The sequence below is a fragment of the Protopterus annectens genome, chromosome 14.part0, assembly GCF_019279795.1.
Source record: "Protopterus annectens isolate FY-2018-M chromosome 14.part0, PAN1.0, whole genome shotgun sequence".
Lineage (NCBI taxonomy): Eukaryota > Metazoa > Chordata > Ceratodontiformes > Protopteridae > Protopterus > Protopterus annectens.
This window is the reverse complement of record NC_056748.1, coordinates 479,217,484-479,236,424: the sequence shown is the minus strand read 5'-3', so window position 1 is coordinate 479,236,424 and position 18,941 is coordinate 479,217,484. Positions and strand designations below refer to the sequence as shown.

Here is an 18,941-nt window from a genome sequence, read left to right as displayed (position 1 = left end):
TGTTCTTTTAGCAATGTCTGTCATGCAGCCGGTAACATACTTGCCTTTGGTGCAGAAAGCTATGGGTTCTCTTCCCACACAGGTAGATGGATTGCTGACACGACTGCAGTATAAGGGGGATGCTGCACTCTTCAGTGCGTCATCCTTTGGATGTGATGTTAAAATGAGGTCCCATCTGCTTGAGCTGGCAGTAGCTCAGATGGATGTAAATGGTCCCAAGGCACCTATAAAAGAGTAGGGATCCTTCATTTAACATAACATAACATTATTTACATATTTACAAAATGTAAATTTTTTTCTTATCACTTCCTTGTTGTTGTTGTTCCATAATTGATCTCCACTCCTCCTTCCACAGCAGTAATCTAATTTTTCACAATATATCTGATAAAACCCATTTTCCATTAAACAAACTTTCATTCAGTTTTCGTTCCAGATAACATGTATTCATAAAATAAATTATCTACCCTTCTGACATATTCATTCTTCCTTATATCCATAGATAATCATATTCATATATAGTTTGTCATTAATATTCTCACAAAAATTTTTCACACAACTTTTTCCAGCGTTTCACCACTCTTACATTTCAAAAAACTTGCTGTGTTGGCTCTTCCTCTCCACGAAATAAACACAACCTTTCAAGTTTCTTTTTTAATGGCATATTTTGCTTTACTTGTAACTTGTTTATCAGTCTCCACAAGAAGCCCTGACCATCTACTATCTTTGTAGACCACTTTTTCTTTACTTTAATGACTGTATTAATTTCTTCTGGTAAATGTTCCATGGATTTACATAATATTGTTTCATTACATTAATATACCACATACTTCTGTCTTTCTCTATATCAATTTTTTATTGTCCATGTTAGTATTTTTTTCTTGATAATTTTTTCATTTACATATTCTTTTTTTTATTCTCATCTTTCATAACTTTTTTGTACCCACATTAATACTCAGTACAAGTTTAAAGAAACAGAATAAAGAACTGGATTTAGTAACCCCAGTCCTCCCTCTTCAAATCATATATAACACACCTCTTTTCACAGGGTTTAATCTTGAACCCTGTATGAAAGAAAACATCGACTGCATAATTTCCTTTTCCTATTTTTCTGGGATCATATAAACATTTGATATGTCTACTATTTTACCCATTAATACGGAATTCACCAGATAAGCCTTTTTCTGAATGTTAATCTACATGTCCTCTGCAGAAGACATATTTCTTTTCTTTTATCAACCCCTCCCATTGCATCATAACTAAACCCAAGTCAGTAAAACTGAAGATTATTTTCAGTGTTCCTAAAATGGAAAAAGACTGAACTGCTATTACAAAAACTTTATGTAATTCAGCACCTGTCTGAGTGTTGGTCATGTCTTGAGAGAGAGATGGAAAAATAGCACAGTGATCAAATGGGAGAATGTCAGAAATAGCTGATACAAAAAGGGAATACGGAACTTGAAGAATGTTACTCTCTATTTATTCTTGCCTGAGGGCTTTTCAAGAACTCTTCTCTAAGTTTTCCTGAAATGTAAGTAATGCCTGGCATGTCCTTGGCCAGTATGTATATATAATATATGTACATTTTCTTCTTTTCCATGTCAGACTGTAACTTATGGTCCTTATCCTCAGAGAGGTCTGGAATTCAATGGACCATTTAGAAAGAGCTGCTTAGATATCTTTAGGGTATGCTTGAGAATTCACTCAGGCATGGAGTCCAGTTAGTACCCCAGAGGAAGATGCCCTGCATGATGCATGTAATTAGAACTGTACTTTGCAGTACACACGCATACACCTCCCTCCAATTTTAACATCTTATTTAGTTTTTCACTTTTCTGTCTCGTGTTGCTGTCTAAAAAAGTTGTGCTTCTGTCTCAAAACAGTGTTCATGAGTCTCACTTCCCCATCAGTAAGAAGAACCTCCAAACATAGAATGGAATATACCCCCAGACTGACCACCCTAGGATGACGTTATGAAGTCCACCAAGCTTTGAATCATCTTGATAACAATTTAACCTTTATGCCTTCTTGGTTCCGTAAATAGAGTACCTCGGGAGCATTAATATTTTTCATAATGATCTGCATTTGAAGGGAAGGACTTGACACTGCTGGGAGTAGGGTAAGACTTGATACTTTTCAAAGCATCTCCATTTAGAAAGTTTTTCTTAATATACCACAGACAAAACCGTTCATTCATCAAGGTCAGAATTTAAATATTAAAAAACAGTAGAAGGATGCTCCAATTTAGCTCGCTCAGCAAAATACAACTAAAAACAAAAGATAAGCGATGCTCCACACCATAAAACTTGACTAAACAATTTATTTAAGACTATGATAGCGACAAAATAACAAACAAAAATACAGAGGACAAGTGCTTTCAGCTACTAAAGCCTTCTTCAGATCCACATTCAAAATCCACTTCATAATATAAAGCTTCTATCAGCCAATGACAAATGATATGTAAATATCATGTTTTAGCCTAACCAATAAAGGTGCTTATACAAGCAACTTTATCATCCAATGTACTTGATTATTCTAATGAACTTTACCTAACCAATAAAGGTAAAGATGTAAATCAGACTTCACTTTCCTAAATATCATTGACTTAAGCTAGCCAATAGAAGTAAAAATTAAAATCAAACTTCTCTTCTGCATGGATCGATAGTTCACATCACAGTTGTATAAGAAACTACTTGCCAATATCATTTTCTAATACTTTGGTAGTTAAAATACCTATAATATGCAAAATTCACTTAATAAAAAAGCACCCTTAAAAGCATATATTAAAAAATAAGCAAGCCTTACATTTGCTAAAATCTAAATACTTAAAATTAATGCATTGGCCGGGAATCGAACCCGAACCTCCCACGTGGTAGGCGAAAATTCTGCCACTAAACCATTTTGAATTATATAAATAAATAAATAAATAATTTAAAACAAATTAAATGAAAGAGCACTGGTATAAAATAATCTTACACACATTTGATAAAGCAGTCTCTAGCTTAAATGCTTAAAATTAATGCAATAACCGGAAATCAAACCTGGATCTCCCACATGGCAGGCAAGAATTCTACCACTAACCCACTTTGAATTTTGTAAATAAATAAATAGTTTCAGGCAAATTAAATGTAAACGCACTAATATAGAATAATCTTAGATCACTTAATAAAAATATAGCACATAATAGAGAAATGTCAGGCTTGGCAATTATTAAAAACTAAATACTTAAGACATAAGAGCTCCATGATGAAAAAAACTGACAAAACTAATAGAGGCATAAAAGGCGGCTTCTTATGAATTATTTCAGTAGCTGATAAAAGCATAAGTCCTAATCTTCATTCTAAAGTCAAAGCCTATATTTAGTTCCCATTTCATAGTTCATCCATAGACACTAAAACATGATGATAATATAGTGGAAGATATAATGAGCAGAATATAAACTAAGTAACTAAAAAACTATAAACCATATTTATACTAGCTGGGCTAAGAGGTAAACTGAACAATTTTTCTATTCTTTAAAAATGGCTAATTTAAATATTAACTCCTGTGAAGTTGAACATGATGCAACTGAGAATGCATTGCAGCAAAATAAAATGGAGATTCTGTGTTAGCTTTATAGAAATCTGCATCCTTTTTGAGGATCCTGGTTTAGGTACTTCTGTTTTCTACAGCTGTACACGAGTAGATATATAAAAGAATCTTGAAGAGACGAACTTTAAGAAATAGAATGTGTGGAGAGGTGGCAGGTTGTGAATTCTTTGCAGTCAGCCCTTTCCCATGTACTTAGACCTGCTTCTTATAGTCCCTTTTGTCATCTTTAAATTCTTTCAACTAATACATTGTGATTTCTTCAGTGTGAGCCCTTCCATTAGCTGTTGACCCCTTTCCAATTTGCATTCTTTCCTTTCTCACTACTTTTATGAGGTTCAGAGTAAAAGCATAGTTAAGTTTCAACTTGTCATCATTCTTTATTAAATCTTTGAAGCTTGTTCAATTGTTTTAATTTTCTTTCACTTGTCTGAGTAACTGATAAAGCATATGTTCTTCACTTGTTTGATTATTTTGATAATCCCATATCCAGCCTTGCTATGGCATTTGCCATATTTAATGCCATTTTCCTGATTTCTTCTATTCCTGCCTGCTCTCTCCCCTTTCCTTTTTTGGAATGCTGTTTCTTGCCTCTGACCACATATTTCACTTTATCTTGAAACACTTTGGTCTCTTCCTTTTCCTCCTTCCTTTTTCTTAATTTATATTTGTTAACTGGATTGATAGACTTGTCGGAGGATACATTTTCAGCCATGACCCAAGCTGCTAAGACAACAAGTTACATAAGAATATACTGTATGTATTTATGTAATCCCAAATTTCAGTATTTCGAAATTACATAGCTGAAAACACAAAATTCCGAAACCCGCAGAAGCGCGGAATTCAAAATCCTGAAGCACGGAGATGTTGAATTTCCACTTCTGCTGGTGCGGTGTGTGGATAGGTGGAAGTTTAGATCAATATGTATGTGTGTCTGTTAGGGGCTTTAGTGTGTGCAAGTGTGTGTTGCGACTGCAATATGTGTGTGTGAGGTACTGTAAAATGTGTGGGTGTGAGTTTCTTTTGTGTGTCTGTGCGATCTTGGAGTTAGAATATATAAGTAGGGGGGGGTTGGGGGGCGCTTATCTGTAGTGTAGTAGTATTTATTTGATTGTGGGGGTTGTGTGTATGTGTGTGCTGTATGTGTAGAGTACGTTCGGGATTTTGAATTTCGTGGTTATGGGGTTTCGGAAATGTGTGTTGTAGTTGGGGTTTCAGCTATGTAGTTTCGAAATACTGAAATTTGGGATTTCAGTATTTCAGGATTACATAGTGGACCTATATATATATATATATATATATATATATATATATATATATATATATATATATATATATATATATAAAATATATTTAGTAATAACAGCTGGGCAGCCATGGTGGTGCAGTGGTTAGCGTTGCCACCTCGCAGCAAGAGGTCCTCCGGTTCGATCCTCGGCTGGGGTGCCTTCTGTGTGGAGTCTGCATGTCCTCTCTGTGGTCGCGTGGGTTTCCTCCGGGTGCTCCGATTTCCTCCCACATGCCAAAGACATGCTGTAGGTGGATTGGAAACTCTAAATTGGCCCTAGGTGTGAGTGCGTGCGTGTGTGTGCCTTCTGTGGAAGGTTGGGTGCCAGGCTGGCAACTCGATACCGTAAAACTCCACTGCCAATCATGAGTGGACAGGTGATCTGCTGTGGCGACCCCTAACCGGGAAAAGCCGAAAGAAGAAGGTATTTAGTAATAACAGCTGGGAAATTATCAAAATCATGTAAATCAGAGAAATGAAGGCATCTATCAAGCTTTCCTAGTTCATGGCTGCTCATATGCTTAATTTCCCAAGTCTCTCCTTTTTTGTCTCATACAGTTTTCCCAACTTGCTACAGTCTGCATTTCTTTAATTGGCTGTGTTTTCACCTGCTTGCATCTTCCTCCTCTGTAACCCATACTGTTACATGGCCTTTGTTGGACGGGGCCCTTACTCCATGGTTACTATCTCCTCCATCATTGGTGAAAGCAGTTTTTAAAATTCTTTCTTTATGCATTTCTTTACCTGTTGTGCAATTTCCACCTGGACTAATACTTCAGACTATTTTTCCCATTTATGGATGCAGAAATAGTCTAGCATGCTTCTCCAAACCTTGTATTTCTCATAACTGCAGCCACCTTGTTTTGCTCTCCTAATCTTCCACACAGAGAAGATGTTCATCATGTTACTCTGCTGCCGTCATCACACTTGGGTTATCCTGTCATCAGGCGGTCCCACAGTAGGCCGGAATTCCAAAGTCTTGGTCCGGCGTCGGTTGCTGTCGCCTCTTCCCTGACGTCAGTGCGCCAGGGGTATATATAATGCAACCGACGCCATTTTCTTCAGTCTTTCTTGCCGTGCGGTGCCCGAAGCAGTTCGCAAGTGCCGGTCGGCCGACTCCTGAGATTTTCGAATTCGAATTTCAGACCGAAGTCTTCTATAAAGCTAAGTACCCCGTTGGGGAAACTTTTCTTGCCTCAGACCGATGTCAGAAAAAGTTAACAATTGTATTTCTTGTGGGAAGCAAATACCTCATGATTTTTATTCTTATTGCATACCTTGCCTAGGCCCAGACCACAACATCACTACTTTTCGGTTTTGTGCTAGGTTTAATAAGAGTACTATTAAAAGATGCTTTGATTTCGCACAACACTACTTCGGTAGGAAATTTAACTATACCGTGCTGTCGGAGCAACCGACTACCAGCATACACAAAAAACGCAGGGATAAGGACAGACAGCCCAGGCCTAAGCCAGATTCCGATGCCTCGGCTGATCCGGTCTCCGGTCCTCAGTGAGGCTCCGACGCAACCCCTGACTACCGCAGACCTGGAACCCGAGACCACTACGGAAAGTTTGATGGAATGTACCAGGCCGACGCAGCCTTTTACTTCAGGCCCTTCCGATGACTTTGCTACAAAAGATGTCGGTGCTACAGAAACGCCATCGGTTTCTGAAGGCGTTTTTAGACTGACTCTCACCATTAAAACGTTTTCTAAGTTGAAGACTCCTTCTAAATCTAAAAGGACTGCACTTCAGTCTCCTGTTCAAGGCCCCATGCCCCCATGCCTAAGAAACAGATGCTCAAAATGGCTGAAGATTTGATTTCTTTAATCAGGGGTTCCCAACCCCCTCCTGACAAAAGGCCTAGACAAGAGGAAGATTATGCATCCTCTGAGCAAGTGTCCATTTCTTCAGACTCCTCTGAGGACCAAGACTACTCCGTCTCTCCTTATGAAGATTCTGATGCTGAGGACTCTATTCCCTCAGCTTCTCCTCCTGAAGAGTACTCCTTTGGGGAAACTTTACACACTATGAGGAAACATTTTCACTGGGAAGGTCAGGACTACTCTGATTCAAAGAAAAGGCTCAGAGAGTTTCTTTTACTCCCCCAACACAGACCACTTGCCATCCCACCAGTTTTGGACATTGTGGATGATGTCTATTTAGAATCCAGTTTCAACCCAGACTCTCTACCTCCTGCTCCGGCTAAGCCTGACAGATACTATAGAGTGCCTGATTCCCACAAATTTCTTTACAAAAGCCCTGTAGCTGACCCAGAGACTATCTCCCAGGGTCCCAAGGGGGCTAAGGCTTCTATGGCTAAAAACCCAGTACCTTCTGAGAGGGATTCCAGAGCACTAGACAGGTGGGGGAAAAGGTTTACACCTCAGCCACACTAGCTATGAGGGCACTGAATTGTTAATTTCACATGCTTAAGTATCAGCAATTTCTAATCTCTCAGTTAAAGCAAAGAATAACCACTCTCCCTCAACAATCTGAATTGAAAGAAGTACAGGATCTGTTGCACGCCACTGAGCAGGTGGGCAAACATACCTTACAATGTGGGTTTGATTCTTTGGAGGCCTCCTGCAGAGCAGCTGTCACTGGATCTGTTATATGCAGGCATGCTTGGTTAAAGGAACAAACTCTGCCTGATCATGTTAAAGCAAAACTACTAGATGCTCCCTTACAACATGATGTTCTTTTTGGAGTTAAAGCAGAAGAAGTTTTAAAGAAAATGGAAGATAAGGCAAAATCTATGCAGACAGTCAAAGATTTCCTTCAAGTACAACCCCCTCGCTTCAGCAGAAACTGGCCAACAAAAAATTGATCCTTTCCAGCCACTGACAGACCACAGAGGGGTAAATACAGATGCCCAAGGGGCAGAGGACAACCACAAGCCCAGTATAAACCTCGCCAATGGGGCACTACAACACAGAAGGGAGGAGAAGACAGGTCTCAATCCACCAGAAGGCAAACGCAATGACTTGCAACTCATCTGGCCAAGCAATACTCTCTTGGCAGCCCCCTTGGGGGGAAAACTCGCACTTTTTGCAGACAACTGGCACATTGTCACAAAGGACAAATGGATCCTAGACATAATTTTACGATGATACAGATTCCACTTTCACACCTTGCCAATGAAAAGAGGAATGCCAAACCTGCCACAAAATCAATGGGCAGAGGCACAAAAGCAAATTACAGCTCTCATGGGCATGAGAGCCATTCAGCTGGTACCTACTCGAGAGCAAGGCCAAGGATTTTATTCAAGACTCTTTCTAGTGCCCAGAAAGGACAATGCCTGGAGACCAATTCTGGAACTTTCAGTTCTAAACACTTACAAGTACCCAAATTCAAGATGCTAACACTACAGCAGCTACTTCCCATGTTGGGCAAGGAAGCATGGCTAGTAACGTTGGACCTCAAGGAGGCATACCTGCATGTCCCTATCAGACAAATTTGCAGAGGATACCTCCGTTTCATTGCAGGTTCAACCCATTACCAATTCTCTGCACTGCCCTTTGGCTTATCTACTGCGCCCAGAGTTTTCACAAAATGCCTGGCCCCAGTAATTGCATACTGCAGACAAAGAGGAATTCAAATATATCCATATCTGGATGACTGCCTTATCCAAGCAGAAAGCAAAGACATTCTCTTACATCATCTGGCCTTTGTAAAGCATCTACTAAACTGCCTGGGGTACACAGTAAATGAAAAGAAGTCAAAACTAGTACCCTCACAAAAAATGACATTCCTGGGTACCAGCTTGAATACAACGGCCCAGAAGGCTTATCTTACGCCAGACAAGCAACTACAACTGACTCAATATTTCAAGACAATGGCAACAAAGACCCAATTAACTGCAAGAAAAATTCTGCAGGCTTTGGGCTTCATGGCATATTGCATACTAATAATACCATTTGCAAAGCTGCATATGAGGAAATTACAGTGGTACCTAAAAAGCATATGGTCTCAACACAGCCACAGCTTGGACACAATGATATCTCTCATTCCCTGCCTACAACAGGAATTTCTATGGTGGTCACAGGCATGTCACCTCAACAAGGGTCAGCCTTTCACCTTGCCCCCAGCCAGGCAGACTATCACAACAGATGCTTCAGACTATGCCTGGGGGGCACACATGGCAGGACAATGCATTCAAGGCCTATGGACTGCAGATCAAAGAAATCTGCACATAAATCAAAAAGAGATGCTAGCTGTACAGAAAGCTCTGACAGCCTTCAAGGATCTATTACATCCAGGACAACTTGCAATAAAGACGGACAACACCACAGTAATGTGGTACATAAACAAACAAGGGGGTACACATTCCTACCCTCTATGCAGGCAAGCAATGATCTTATGGAACACAGCTCTGGCCTACCAAGTCCAGTTACAAGCTCAATTCCTGCCAGGACAGAACACATTGGCAGACGACCTCAGCAGAAACATCAAGGATCCCCACGAGTGGAAACTAGATCCACAAATATTTGCAATGATAACTCAGAAATGGGGCCTTCCAGACATAGACCTGTTTGCCAGTCCTCAAAACTATCAACTGACAAAATTTTGTACAAGGACATTTCACCATCAAGCTTGGAAAGTGGACAATCTCTCCTTCAGTTGTTAAAACCTGACAGTATATGCCTTCCCTCCATTGCCTCTCCTCACAAATGTTCTTTTGAAAGTCAAAAAGGAGAGACCACGACTGATTCTCATAGCCCCAGACTGGCCACGCCAGCACTGGTATCTGCTATTGAAAAATATGGCCCACAGCCCACCATGGATATTGCCTCAAATCCCCCATTTGCTCACACAACAAAACAATCAGATTCTTCACAGCCAGCTCAAAACTTTAAATCTGGCTGCATGACAAATCAACTAAACATCCAACCAGCTCCTCTTTCACAAGCAGTTCTGGATGTTATTCTGGAAGCCAGGGGGCCAAGCACCAGGAAGGCTTATTCGGACAAATGGAAAAGCTTTTGTGCCTGGAACCCAAGCTAAAGGCCAAGACACAATTCAGCCTCACATGCCTCACACTCTACAGTATTTAGCTGAGATGTTGCACAAAGGACTTTCCTTTTCCTAAATTAAAATCCATGCTTCAGCTATTTCAGCTCACTACAACACGGATCCACCTTTATTTTCACATCCTCTTCTAAGGCAGTTCCTCAGAGGGGCAAAAAACATTAGACCACGCAGGACAGCTCCTACACCAACATGGGACCTCAATTTTGTTCTGGAAAAACTAACGCTACCTCCCTTTGAACCAGCTTTCTCTGCAGATCTTCAGTTCCTATCATGGAAGACCGCCCTGCTCCTAGCAATAACTTCAGTTAGAAGAGTCTCAGAGCTACAGGCACTAATGGCAGTGGAACCTTTCCTCATTTTTCATCAAGACAGAGTTTCTCTATGAACTAATCCTTCCTTTATGCCTAAGGTGGTTTCCAGTGTAGCTTTAAATCAAACCATCCACTTACCCACCTTCTTCCCCAATCCACAGAACAAAGGTGAGAGACTCCTGCATTCCTTGGACATTCACAGGCAGCTTCGTTACTACTTGGACAAAACTAAGACTTTCAGAAAATCTGACCCGCTCTTTGTATCCTATGCTACAGCTTCTCAAGGGAAGGCTATATCAAAGCAAACCATTTCTAAATGGATAGGTCATTGCATACGTTTCTGCTATACCCATCATGGGAAACCAGTTCCTGCTACCATTAGATCCCACTCTACCAGGGCAACAGCTACCTCTACAGCCTTTCTCAGGGGGGTTCCAACCAAGGAAATTTTAGAAGCTGCAACTTGGAGTTCAGTACACACCTTTACCAAACACCATCACTTACCTCTTTACTCTAAGTCCAGGGCGGGCTTCGCCACCGCAGTTCTGCAGGGCTTTATTGCCTCCACTAACCCTCTATGATACCTCCCCCTACCTTAGCTTTGGGATTCAACCCAAGTGTGATGACTGCAGCAGGGTAACACGAACATAGTACAGTTTTGTACCTACCATAAATGTAGATGTTCGAGTGTTCACCCTGCTGCAGTCCAGGTTACCCCCCCTCCATCCCCTCTGATCTACTGGCTAAATCTCTTCAATGCCTTACTGATGTATTTGCTTATAGCTGAAGGGATTTTGTGTTTGTGCAGTGGTTACTCCATTTGGTACTAATTTCTGACCACCTTTTTGGGGGCACCTGACATCTGGGGCAAGAAAAACTGAAGAAAATGGTGTCTGTTGCATTATATATACACCTGGTGCACTGACGTCAGGGAAGAGGCGACAGCAACCGACGCCGGACCAAGACTTTGGAATTCCGGCCGACTGCGGGACCGCCTGACGACAGGATAACCCAAGTATGATGACTGCAGCAGGGTGAACACTCGAACATCTACATTTATGGTAGGTACAAAACTGTACTTTTCTTACACTGTTTTGTCTTTATATTCCTTTTTACCATTTGATTTCCTTTGTTTTTTTTTTTTTTTATTTTTTTTTGTCTGGTGGTTAGTATGTTGTATACAATTACCACCTCCCCCATCTTCTTACTTTGTGTATGACAGCCGAGAAACGAAACTTAATTCATCACTGAGGTCCCTCTCCTGCCTGGTCTTCATTTTTCCCCTCAGTTACCTCACCGTTAAAGCATTGTCTCACTTAAAATGCCACTACTACCTTTGTTCTGTCCCATCGGTCTTGCCTGAATATCTGATATCCTGAGTCATCCTTGCACCACTGAGTTTTATCACTTGCCCGTAAATCAGTTAACCCCACAGTGTATTGCTCTTTACACGTTTTGCAGCTTCATAATCTCCATCCTGTCATGTCTGCTGTGTTTTCATAGTCTTGTCTCTCTAGTATTTTTTCTCGTAAGTCCTTCTACCCACTCTCTCTTTATTACTCTTGTCTTTACTGCTGTTATCCTGTCTATCACCATTAGCTTCTTTTACTTTTTTTTTTTTGCGGCTCTTTGTCACTGTTTGTTGATCCTCTTCCCCATCCATCTCAGTTTAAAGGTGCATGTCTTTTAAACCCAGCTTTCAGAAAGATTGTCATACTTGGAGCAAGATTGAGTTACCCATGATGCAGATGGTCTTTTTTTTTTTTTTTTTTTTTTTTTTTTTTAAAACCATGCACGCCTTGTCAGCTATTAATTCTAGCCTCTCCCTGAACTAGTAATTGTAATATTTGATCTTGTCCTTCCTAACTGTACTAGCAGAGTGGGTACTAGTAGCACTGGTAGAAATATTTTATTAAATGAGCAGTAACATTTTGTTATTAAATATTCTTAAGCTTGCAATTAATTTCTGTCTTTCTCCTTGGATTATTTACAGATGTATACTGAAGATGGATCATCACTGCCGTATCCTTACTTGTAACCTATAGTAAAACTTTTATTGACTTTGACCAGAAACTGGGATGTGCAGGTGCTTTTTACTACTGTTCATTAAGCATCATAATTCATTAACTGTCACTCTATGGGTTATAAAATGCTAGATCATCTAATTCTAATTGTGATTGCATTGCATAACATGCACACATACATGCACAAAGAAAAAAGAAGGACCATGCAAGTCTTTGTCATAGTTTATTTGAGAATGTAGTGATTTTAGCCAGTAGTTTCCATCTAGTTTTGAAAATGTTTGTTTTGCACACTTTTTATATTGGGTTAGCTTTGTATTTTATGTAGTGTGTGCATCTGTTATGCAAGCAATAATGTGAAATAGTTCCTTCGTCAAATGTTTCCATCTTGCTGTAGTATATGTTAATGGTGTTGGAGGAAACATTTTACATCCAAAATATAACGCTTAAAAATAAACGCCTGGGTATTTTTGGTCCCTTATTCCTAAAAACATTTGGTTTGTTGACAGTCATTGGAGATTGATGTTACTAAATAATGGCATACATTTGAGTTTGACTATTATTTTCATCAGAAAATTCATATTAACAGAAATCCTTTTTAATTAAGCTGGTTTATAATTTTATAAGTGCAGTAATTAAAATATGTTCCTATTTTTGAGCCTTTGTTCCCTCTTTATTTTAGACTTTATCCAGATTTCTTCAGCTGAAAGGTCCAGAGGTATGCAAACTTCTTTACTGCCGCTCTGCTCTCACTTAAATCTCCTAGGCACACCTCTGTTTCAGAAAATGTATGCCAAGACAAAACCTAATAATAGAGTAAAATATATTCCTATTTTGAACCTTTGTCCCCCATTTATTTTAGGTTTATCCAGATATTTTGAGCTAAGAGTCAACAGGGCATACCTTTCAACTGTCCAGACTTTTGCAGAATGTCTATATTTTTGTCTCTGGTTTGGTCCCATCCTCATAAAATATGTAGTTTTCTAGCAAATCCCTCTGTATTGCAGTCATTAAATAATGACAGACATTTGAATTTCCAACTTCATATTCTTCAGATAATACATGCTAATGGAAACCCTGTTCAAGTAGCTTTCTAAGTTTATAAGTGCAATATTTGAAGTATGTCTTTATTTTTGGTCGTTTGCCCATTGTTATTTATGGCTTTGTCCAGATTCTTATGCCAAGAGGTTGAGCGGTATGGTCAAGAGGTATGCAAACCTCTTAACTGATACTGTTGCTGCCAGGGATCACTCGCTCTTCACACACACACACACACACACACACACACACACACACACACACAGTCTGTTCTGCTTTCATGCATGCATAACTCACACATAACCAAACACACATGCATAAACACTTTTTTCTATTTCATTTATTATACACTCGCTAAACAGCAAAAGCACTGCTTAGTGAGTGTAAGATAACAGCTCGATCGATCTCTCTTACATGCATACACTCACACACAAACATAGACACATACACACATTTTTTTTATATTCATTTTTTTCTTTATTATTTTACACTCGCTAAAGAGCAAACACGCTGCTTAGTGAGTGTAAAATAATGGCAGCTGCTAGGTTTTTTTTCAGTCCGAGCTTCACAGCAGGTTTTTTTTTCAGTCTGAGCTTCACAGCAACTTGATATGCTGCTGTGAAGCAGGAGACTCTTTTTTTAACTGGCATTACTTGTACAAGTACGTACATTAATATCCTACTGGAGAACATTGGTTCTCCAATCAGGGTGCTGATGTTCAGTTTGCCCATTCTCTAAGAAGCATTAATAATCCACATAAAATGAATATAATTAAAAGTGCTTAAAATGAAACACTTGAAGTGGGTTCTAGAGTAGATGTGTGGGTAATACATTAGCTAAGAAGTAGGACACAGAGGGTTATGTTTTACAGAGACCATTAAATAGTATTTATTAATGGGATAATTCAAAGGTCAGAACTGCTGGAGCCAATCATTTTCTCATAATCTTTGTAGGCACCAGTACTGATGACATGAAGTTATGTAGCAAGGCTGATACACAAGATAGTACAGAAAGGGTAAAAAAAAGCTTTAGCAAATTTTTAGAGGGTATACAGTATGATAGTATGAATTCATTGCAAAAAGTTACATAGTAATGCATTTGGAAAGCAGAACGTAAGGAAAGGAATTGTAGAATATGGGGTTTATAGAAATGCTAATGAGCTAGAAGCTGTATAGCATGTTGTACACATTTATTTATGTACAATTCACTCTGAGTGTGGGTCTCATGGCTAGACACACATCTTCAGTTACTGTGTGTTATTTTCTCATGATCCTGACAAACCTCAAACCCTCAGGCATCACATATTATCACAGTAGGGAAATAAGCATTTGTAGAAATGGAGATATATCTTTGCTTTCAGTAGTTTGTGTTGCATGTAAGCATAACTTCAGTGGAAAATAACAAAACTGTAGCTACCACAGCTGTTCTTTCTTCAAAGAAACTTGATAGAAAAGTGGAAGCTTTGAATTCACAGAAATCTGTTTGTTCCTCGTTTAAAGTGAAGTAGCCCGGAAGCCTGAAAGTTATTACTCTGTGGAGTTGCATTTATGCACACTGAGGGAATAAGTATTCCAATGTGTTTAGCCCTGTTACTTTTCTTAAAGAAGAAAAAGGCAGAATAGCTGCAACAAGAAAGATCAGAAATTATTGAAAGCCTGGAATGAATGTGATACTTATTTACTATTTCTGCTTTGCAAGTGTCCAGGGTCTTGGAAAGGCTGTACGTATTTTGTTAATGAGTTTGAAAAATAGATGCAAATCTTTGTATATGATAGACTGCATGATTTTTTTTTCTGCACAGGACAGACCCTGTAGCTCCTCTGTCTATACCCAATCAGCTTATTTGTTCCATAGGGCAAGGGCCAGACATCTCTGTGCTGTGTGAAAGCCCTGCAGCCCATTCCTTCATGGCTGTGTAGTTCACATGACCCCTTTTCTAACCGACTGTAAGAGTTGGGTTCTAGGGAATGGGCCAACTTACAAGACATGCAGAGCAGCCAACCCCCCCCCCCCCGCAACTCTGCAGCACACTGCCAAATCCAAGGCACATACCTCTGCACGCATATGCATGATGGCAGCACCCATTCATAGGCTTATGCTCCACAGATGCAGCACCTAAAGCTCCCACACTAGGTGCTAATCAAATGCAAGTTGCATGGGCCATAATTAGGAATGCTTTATCCCTGTATTATTTGGCGTGAGTTGCATAATTTATCAGTAGGAAACAGAATAGTCTATGGTATAAAAAATGATGAAATGAAGGGCAGGCTTTAAAACTAGACAGGCAGGCAGGTATGACATAATCAAAAACTATGGATGCATTCAAAGAATGTGAAATTGTTAATATATTGTTCCAAGTCTTAGCTTGAGAAATGGGTGCAAGATAAAATTTGAGTTAAATGAAATGTTAAGTGAATGGGACCTGCAAGATGAATGTACACTGAACAACGGGTACTCTCCCAGTGTGAAAAGTGCCCTTGTGACAAAAAAGCCCCTAAAGCAATCAAATTGGATTCAGTTCAGTTACTGGCTTTTAATTACTCTGCCTGGATATCAGCAAAGAGGACATTTTGAGAAAGTGACAGAAAATCAACTTGAGAAATTGAAGAGAAAATTCTGACTGGGAACAGTTTTGCAGCTGTTCAGCAAAGAGCAGTTTTGAGTTTCAGCTTTGATACAGGAGATGGCTTCCAGTAATTTAGGGAAAACATAAATTAATCAAATGAACTAACAGGTGATTAAAATGAGTGAAACACTGGATGAATATATATATAGTAGAATAAAAGACTGGAAAAAACAGAAGAAGCTTTAACTTACTATTTAGATAAGCTGATAAAACTGCTAAAATGAAAAGGCTGACTAAGCACAAGGCTTTTCAAGAAGAGCTGTTCCAAGGAATGGTACAGTTAGAAGGCAGAGAAAACCTGAGAATCTAAAGTAGTTAACTTCATTTGATCATCAACCTGTGGGTTTCGGATCTGACGTGGATTAGAGCCGGCATCTTTCCAAGCTAAAATCCGAGCTCCAAGCTCCTCCCCCTTACCCATACTACACTACAACCTCCTTCCAACCCTCAGATCTCGTTTGCTGCGGCTTTCCCAAGACATGATCCCTGAGCTCCAGGCAGGTAGAGTAGGGTTTCCTTGCTTGAACTGTTGAAAAGTTAGTCTAGTGTGCATGTGTGTTTGCCTAGCCTCTCTTTTCCTCCCCCCAGATTTTCCGTGCAGAAAGTACAAAAAAAAGATAGACTTTTTTTTGTTAGTGTAGGTCCCCCTTTACTGTCTGTGTGTAGTTGTCGGTAGGGCTTTAATTAGCCTTATATATTTTTTTTTTTCTGGTTGTGGAGGTTGACAATGTTGGACCCCCAAAAGCCGACTTTCTCCAAATGCACAGAGTGTGGCCATAAGTTGTCCCCGGCTGATGGCCATACTCTGTGCGTCATGTGTTTGGGGGGTTCCAATCTCTCTTCAGGCTGCAAAATATGTGCAGCCTTTAATCCATGGGCCCTGTGAGACTACAGGACCAAGTTAATTTTGACTGGGCTTCTCCCGGCAGAAACTGTTCCTTCTCCCTCTTCTGCGGCCACGGCTATGGCCGTATCAGCTTCAGGGCCTCCTCCCCTGTTCGGGACTCTCACTCCCGTTTCTAAACAGGGTGACAAAGAGGCTAGGAGGGAAAAACATAGGGAGAGAGACAGACAAAGAGAGGGGTCATAAGATGCCTGTGAATCCTTCAGGTCCTCCTGGTAAAGTTGCTACCCCAGTCAAGACGTCTAAACCGTCTTCCCCTTGGCTCTGATCGCCTAGATTTTCTCCTGGAGCTGGAGGAGGAGGTTCGGCCTGCTTCAAGGTCATCCACGCATCAGACAGCATCTGTGGCATCCTCCAGATCCACAAGAAGCCTCTCGGAGGCTGACATGGATCGGATGATGATAAGGTTCATACAGACTCAGTTGCAGATGGGAGTGTTGCTGGCTCCCCCTCCTGCCTGAGCGGGGAGTTCGGATCCGATGTTTGTCCCGATAGCTCCTTCTCCGATCCATCCCTGGGTTTCGGAGTCCCTGGATCCAAGGAGCCACAGAGTCAGGGGGTTGGCGCAGATGGTTCCCCCAACCTCGACGCCGGCCTTGCCCTAGAGTATGTCAGATACTATGTCTGATTCAAGCTCTCTGAGCCGTGAATTGGGCGTTGGATCCGCGGGGTGTGTGTCATCGGCTCCGTTATGGTCGGGACATACCATTCCCCTGGATCCTTCTGTTCCGGGTTTGGCTCCGATCCCTTCATCGGATCTGAGGGGCACAGTTACTCACCCTTCTAGTTTTAGAGAAGCCGGTTCCCCTTCGGCCTTCGATGTTGTAGAGAGTGTTCTCTCGGGAGGATCGAGACCCCTCACTCTTTCCTCTGAGTCCGTCCCTGCTTCCTTGCTGCTGAGTGTCTTCTGTCATTCCGTCCTCTCGGGGACAGCCTGTATCTGATATGCCCCAGACGGTTTCCCCTTGAGGAATATGAAGCTGTTTGTGAGCCCTCCCCAGAGAGCCCTTGAAGGAGATTCCTTGCAAGTGCAAGAGGAGGCACATGGACTCCCCTGAGTCCCTCACAGAGGATACCAACTTAGAGGAAGGGGAAGGCTCCCCCAGATCACCTCCCAAAGATGTCTCATTTGGAGACATAATGGAAGTCCTCCATCAGAGGGGAGTTTGGTCCGCCCAAACGCCTTCCTCCGACGAGTCTGTATTCTTGGAAGCATTCAATGCAGGCCCATCTACCTCTTGGGTGTCCTCCCTGGCTGATCCTCTGGTAAACCTCATTACCACCAGATCTTGTAAGGAGCCGGACACTGTAGAACCTATACCTAAAAGGCCAGACAAGATTTTGAGCCCTCCTATGGATAAGCATGCATGGAGTAAGGGTTCCCCAGTTGATGCCATGGTGGTGGTGGCGGCCACTAAAAAGGAACTGGCAGAGGAGAGTTCCTCGGTCCATCCTCCAGACAAGGAATCTAGGGCAATGGATCGACTCAGAAAGCGGACGTATGCTTCAGCTACCTTTGCTATAAGGGAGCTGAACTACATGGCCCACATGATCAAACTCCAGCGCGACCTTGTGAAAGAGTACGCTGAGTCTCCCCCGGAGTCCATTTCGGCCGAGGATAAATGCTCATTCTCGGCATGTATGGCCACTCTTAAGTCTGTGACAAACGTGTCCATGCGCCTACTCTCTCATGCCACCAAGGGAGCTGCTAGAGCGTCCAGGTCTGTCATTGCCATGAGGTGTCATGCCTGGCTCCGGCTTTGCTATTTTTCGGAACCTTTCAAGGCGTCCTTTGCTAAAGCCCCTTTTGATGGTTCGACCCTGTTCGGGAAGACCATCCGAGATACACTAGTCCAGCGTGAGAAGGACGGGAAGACACTGTCAGCCATCTGGATCCACTTCCCTAATCCTCAAAGGTCTTTTTCCAGGAATCAGCAAGGGCTGAAGAAGTTGCGGTTCTGGAAGTCTCAGCATTCCTGAGATACTCCGGACTCCTTTTCCCCTAGAGGCAGAGGGGGACAAGGTGGATGCTGGCCCAGAGGCAGAGGGGGACCGAAGAATTTTGGGTCACAGAAACCATTCTCCGATGGACCTGAGCACCAGCCCTGAGGGGTTGCCAGATTGCTCCACTC

General features: G+C 41.3%; 1 protein-coding gene across 3 annotated transcripts in view; it reads left to right on the top strand.

The window, feature by feature from the left end:
• ZDHHC16 (zinc finger DHHC-type palmitoyltransferase 16) overlaps nucleotides 1–18,941 on the top strand; it is a 558,609-nt gene that overhangs the window by 259,527 nt on the left and 280,141 nt on the right. For all 3 annotated transcript variants that reach the window (XM_044056233.1, XM_044056232.1, XM_044056234.1), the window contains exon 5: nucleotides 12,214–12,242. In XM_044056233.1, the coding sequence (XP_043912168.1) occupies nucleotides 12,214–12,242 (29 nt within the window). The remainder of the gene's footprint in view (nucleotides 1–12,213; nucleotides 12,243–18,941) is intronic.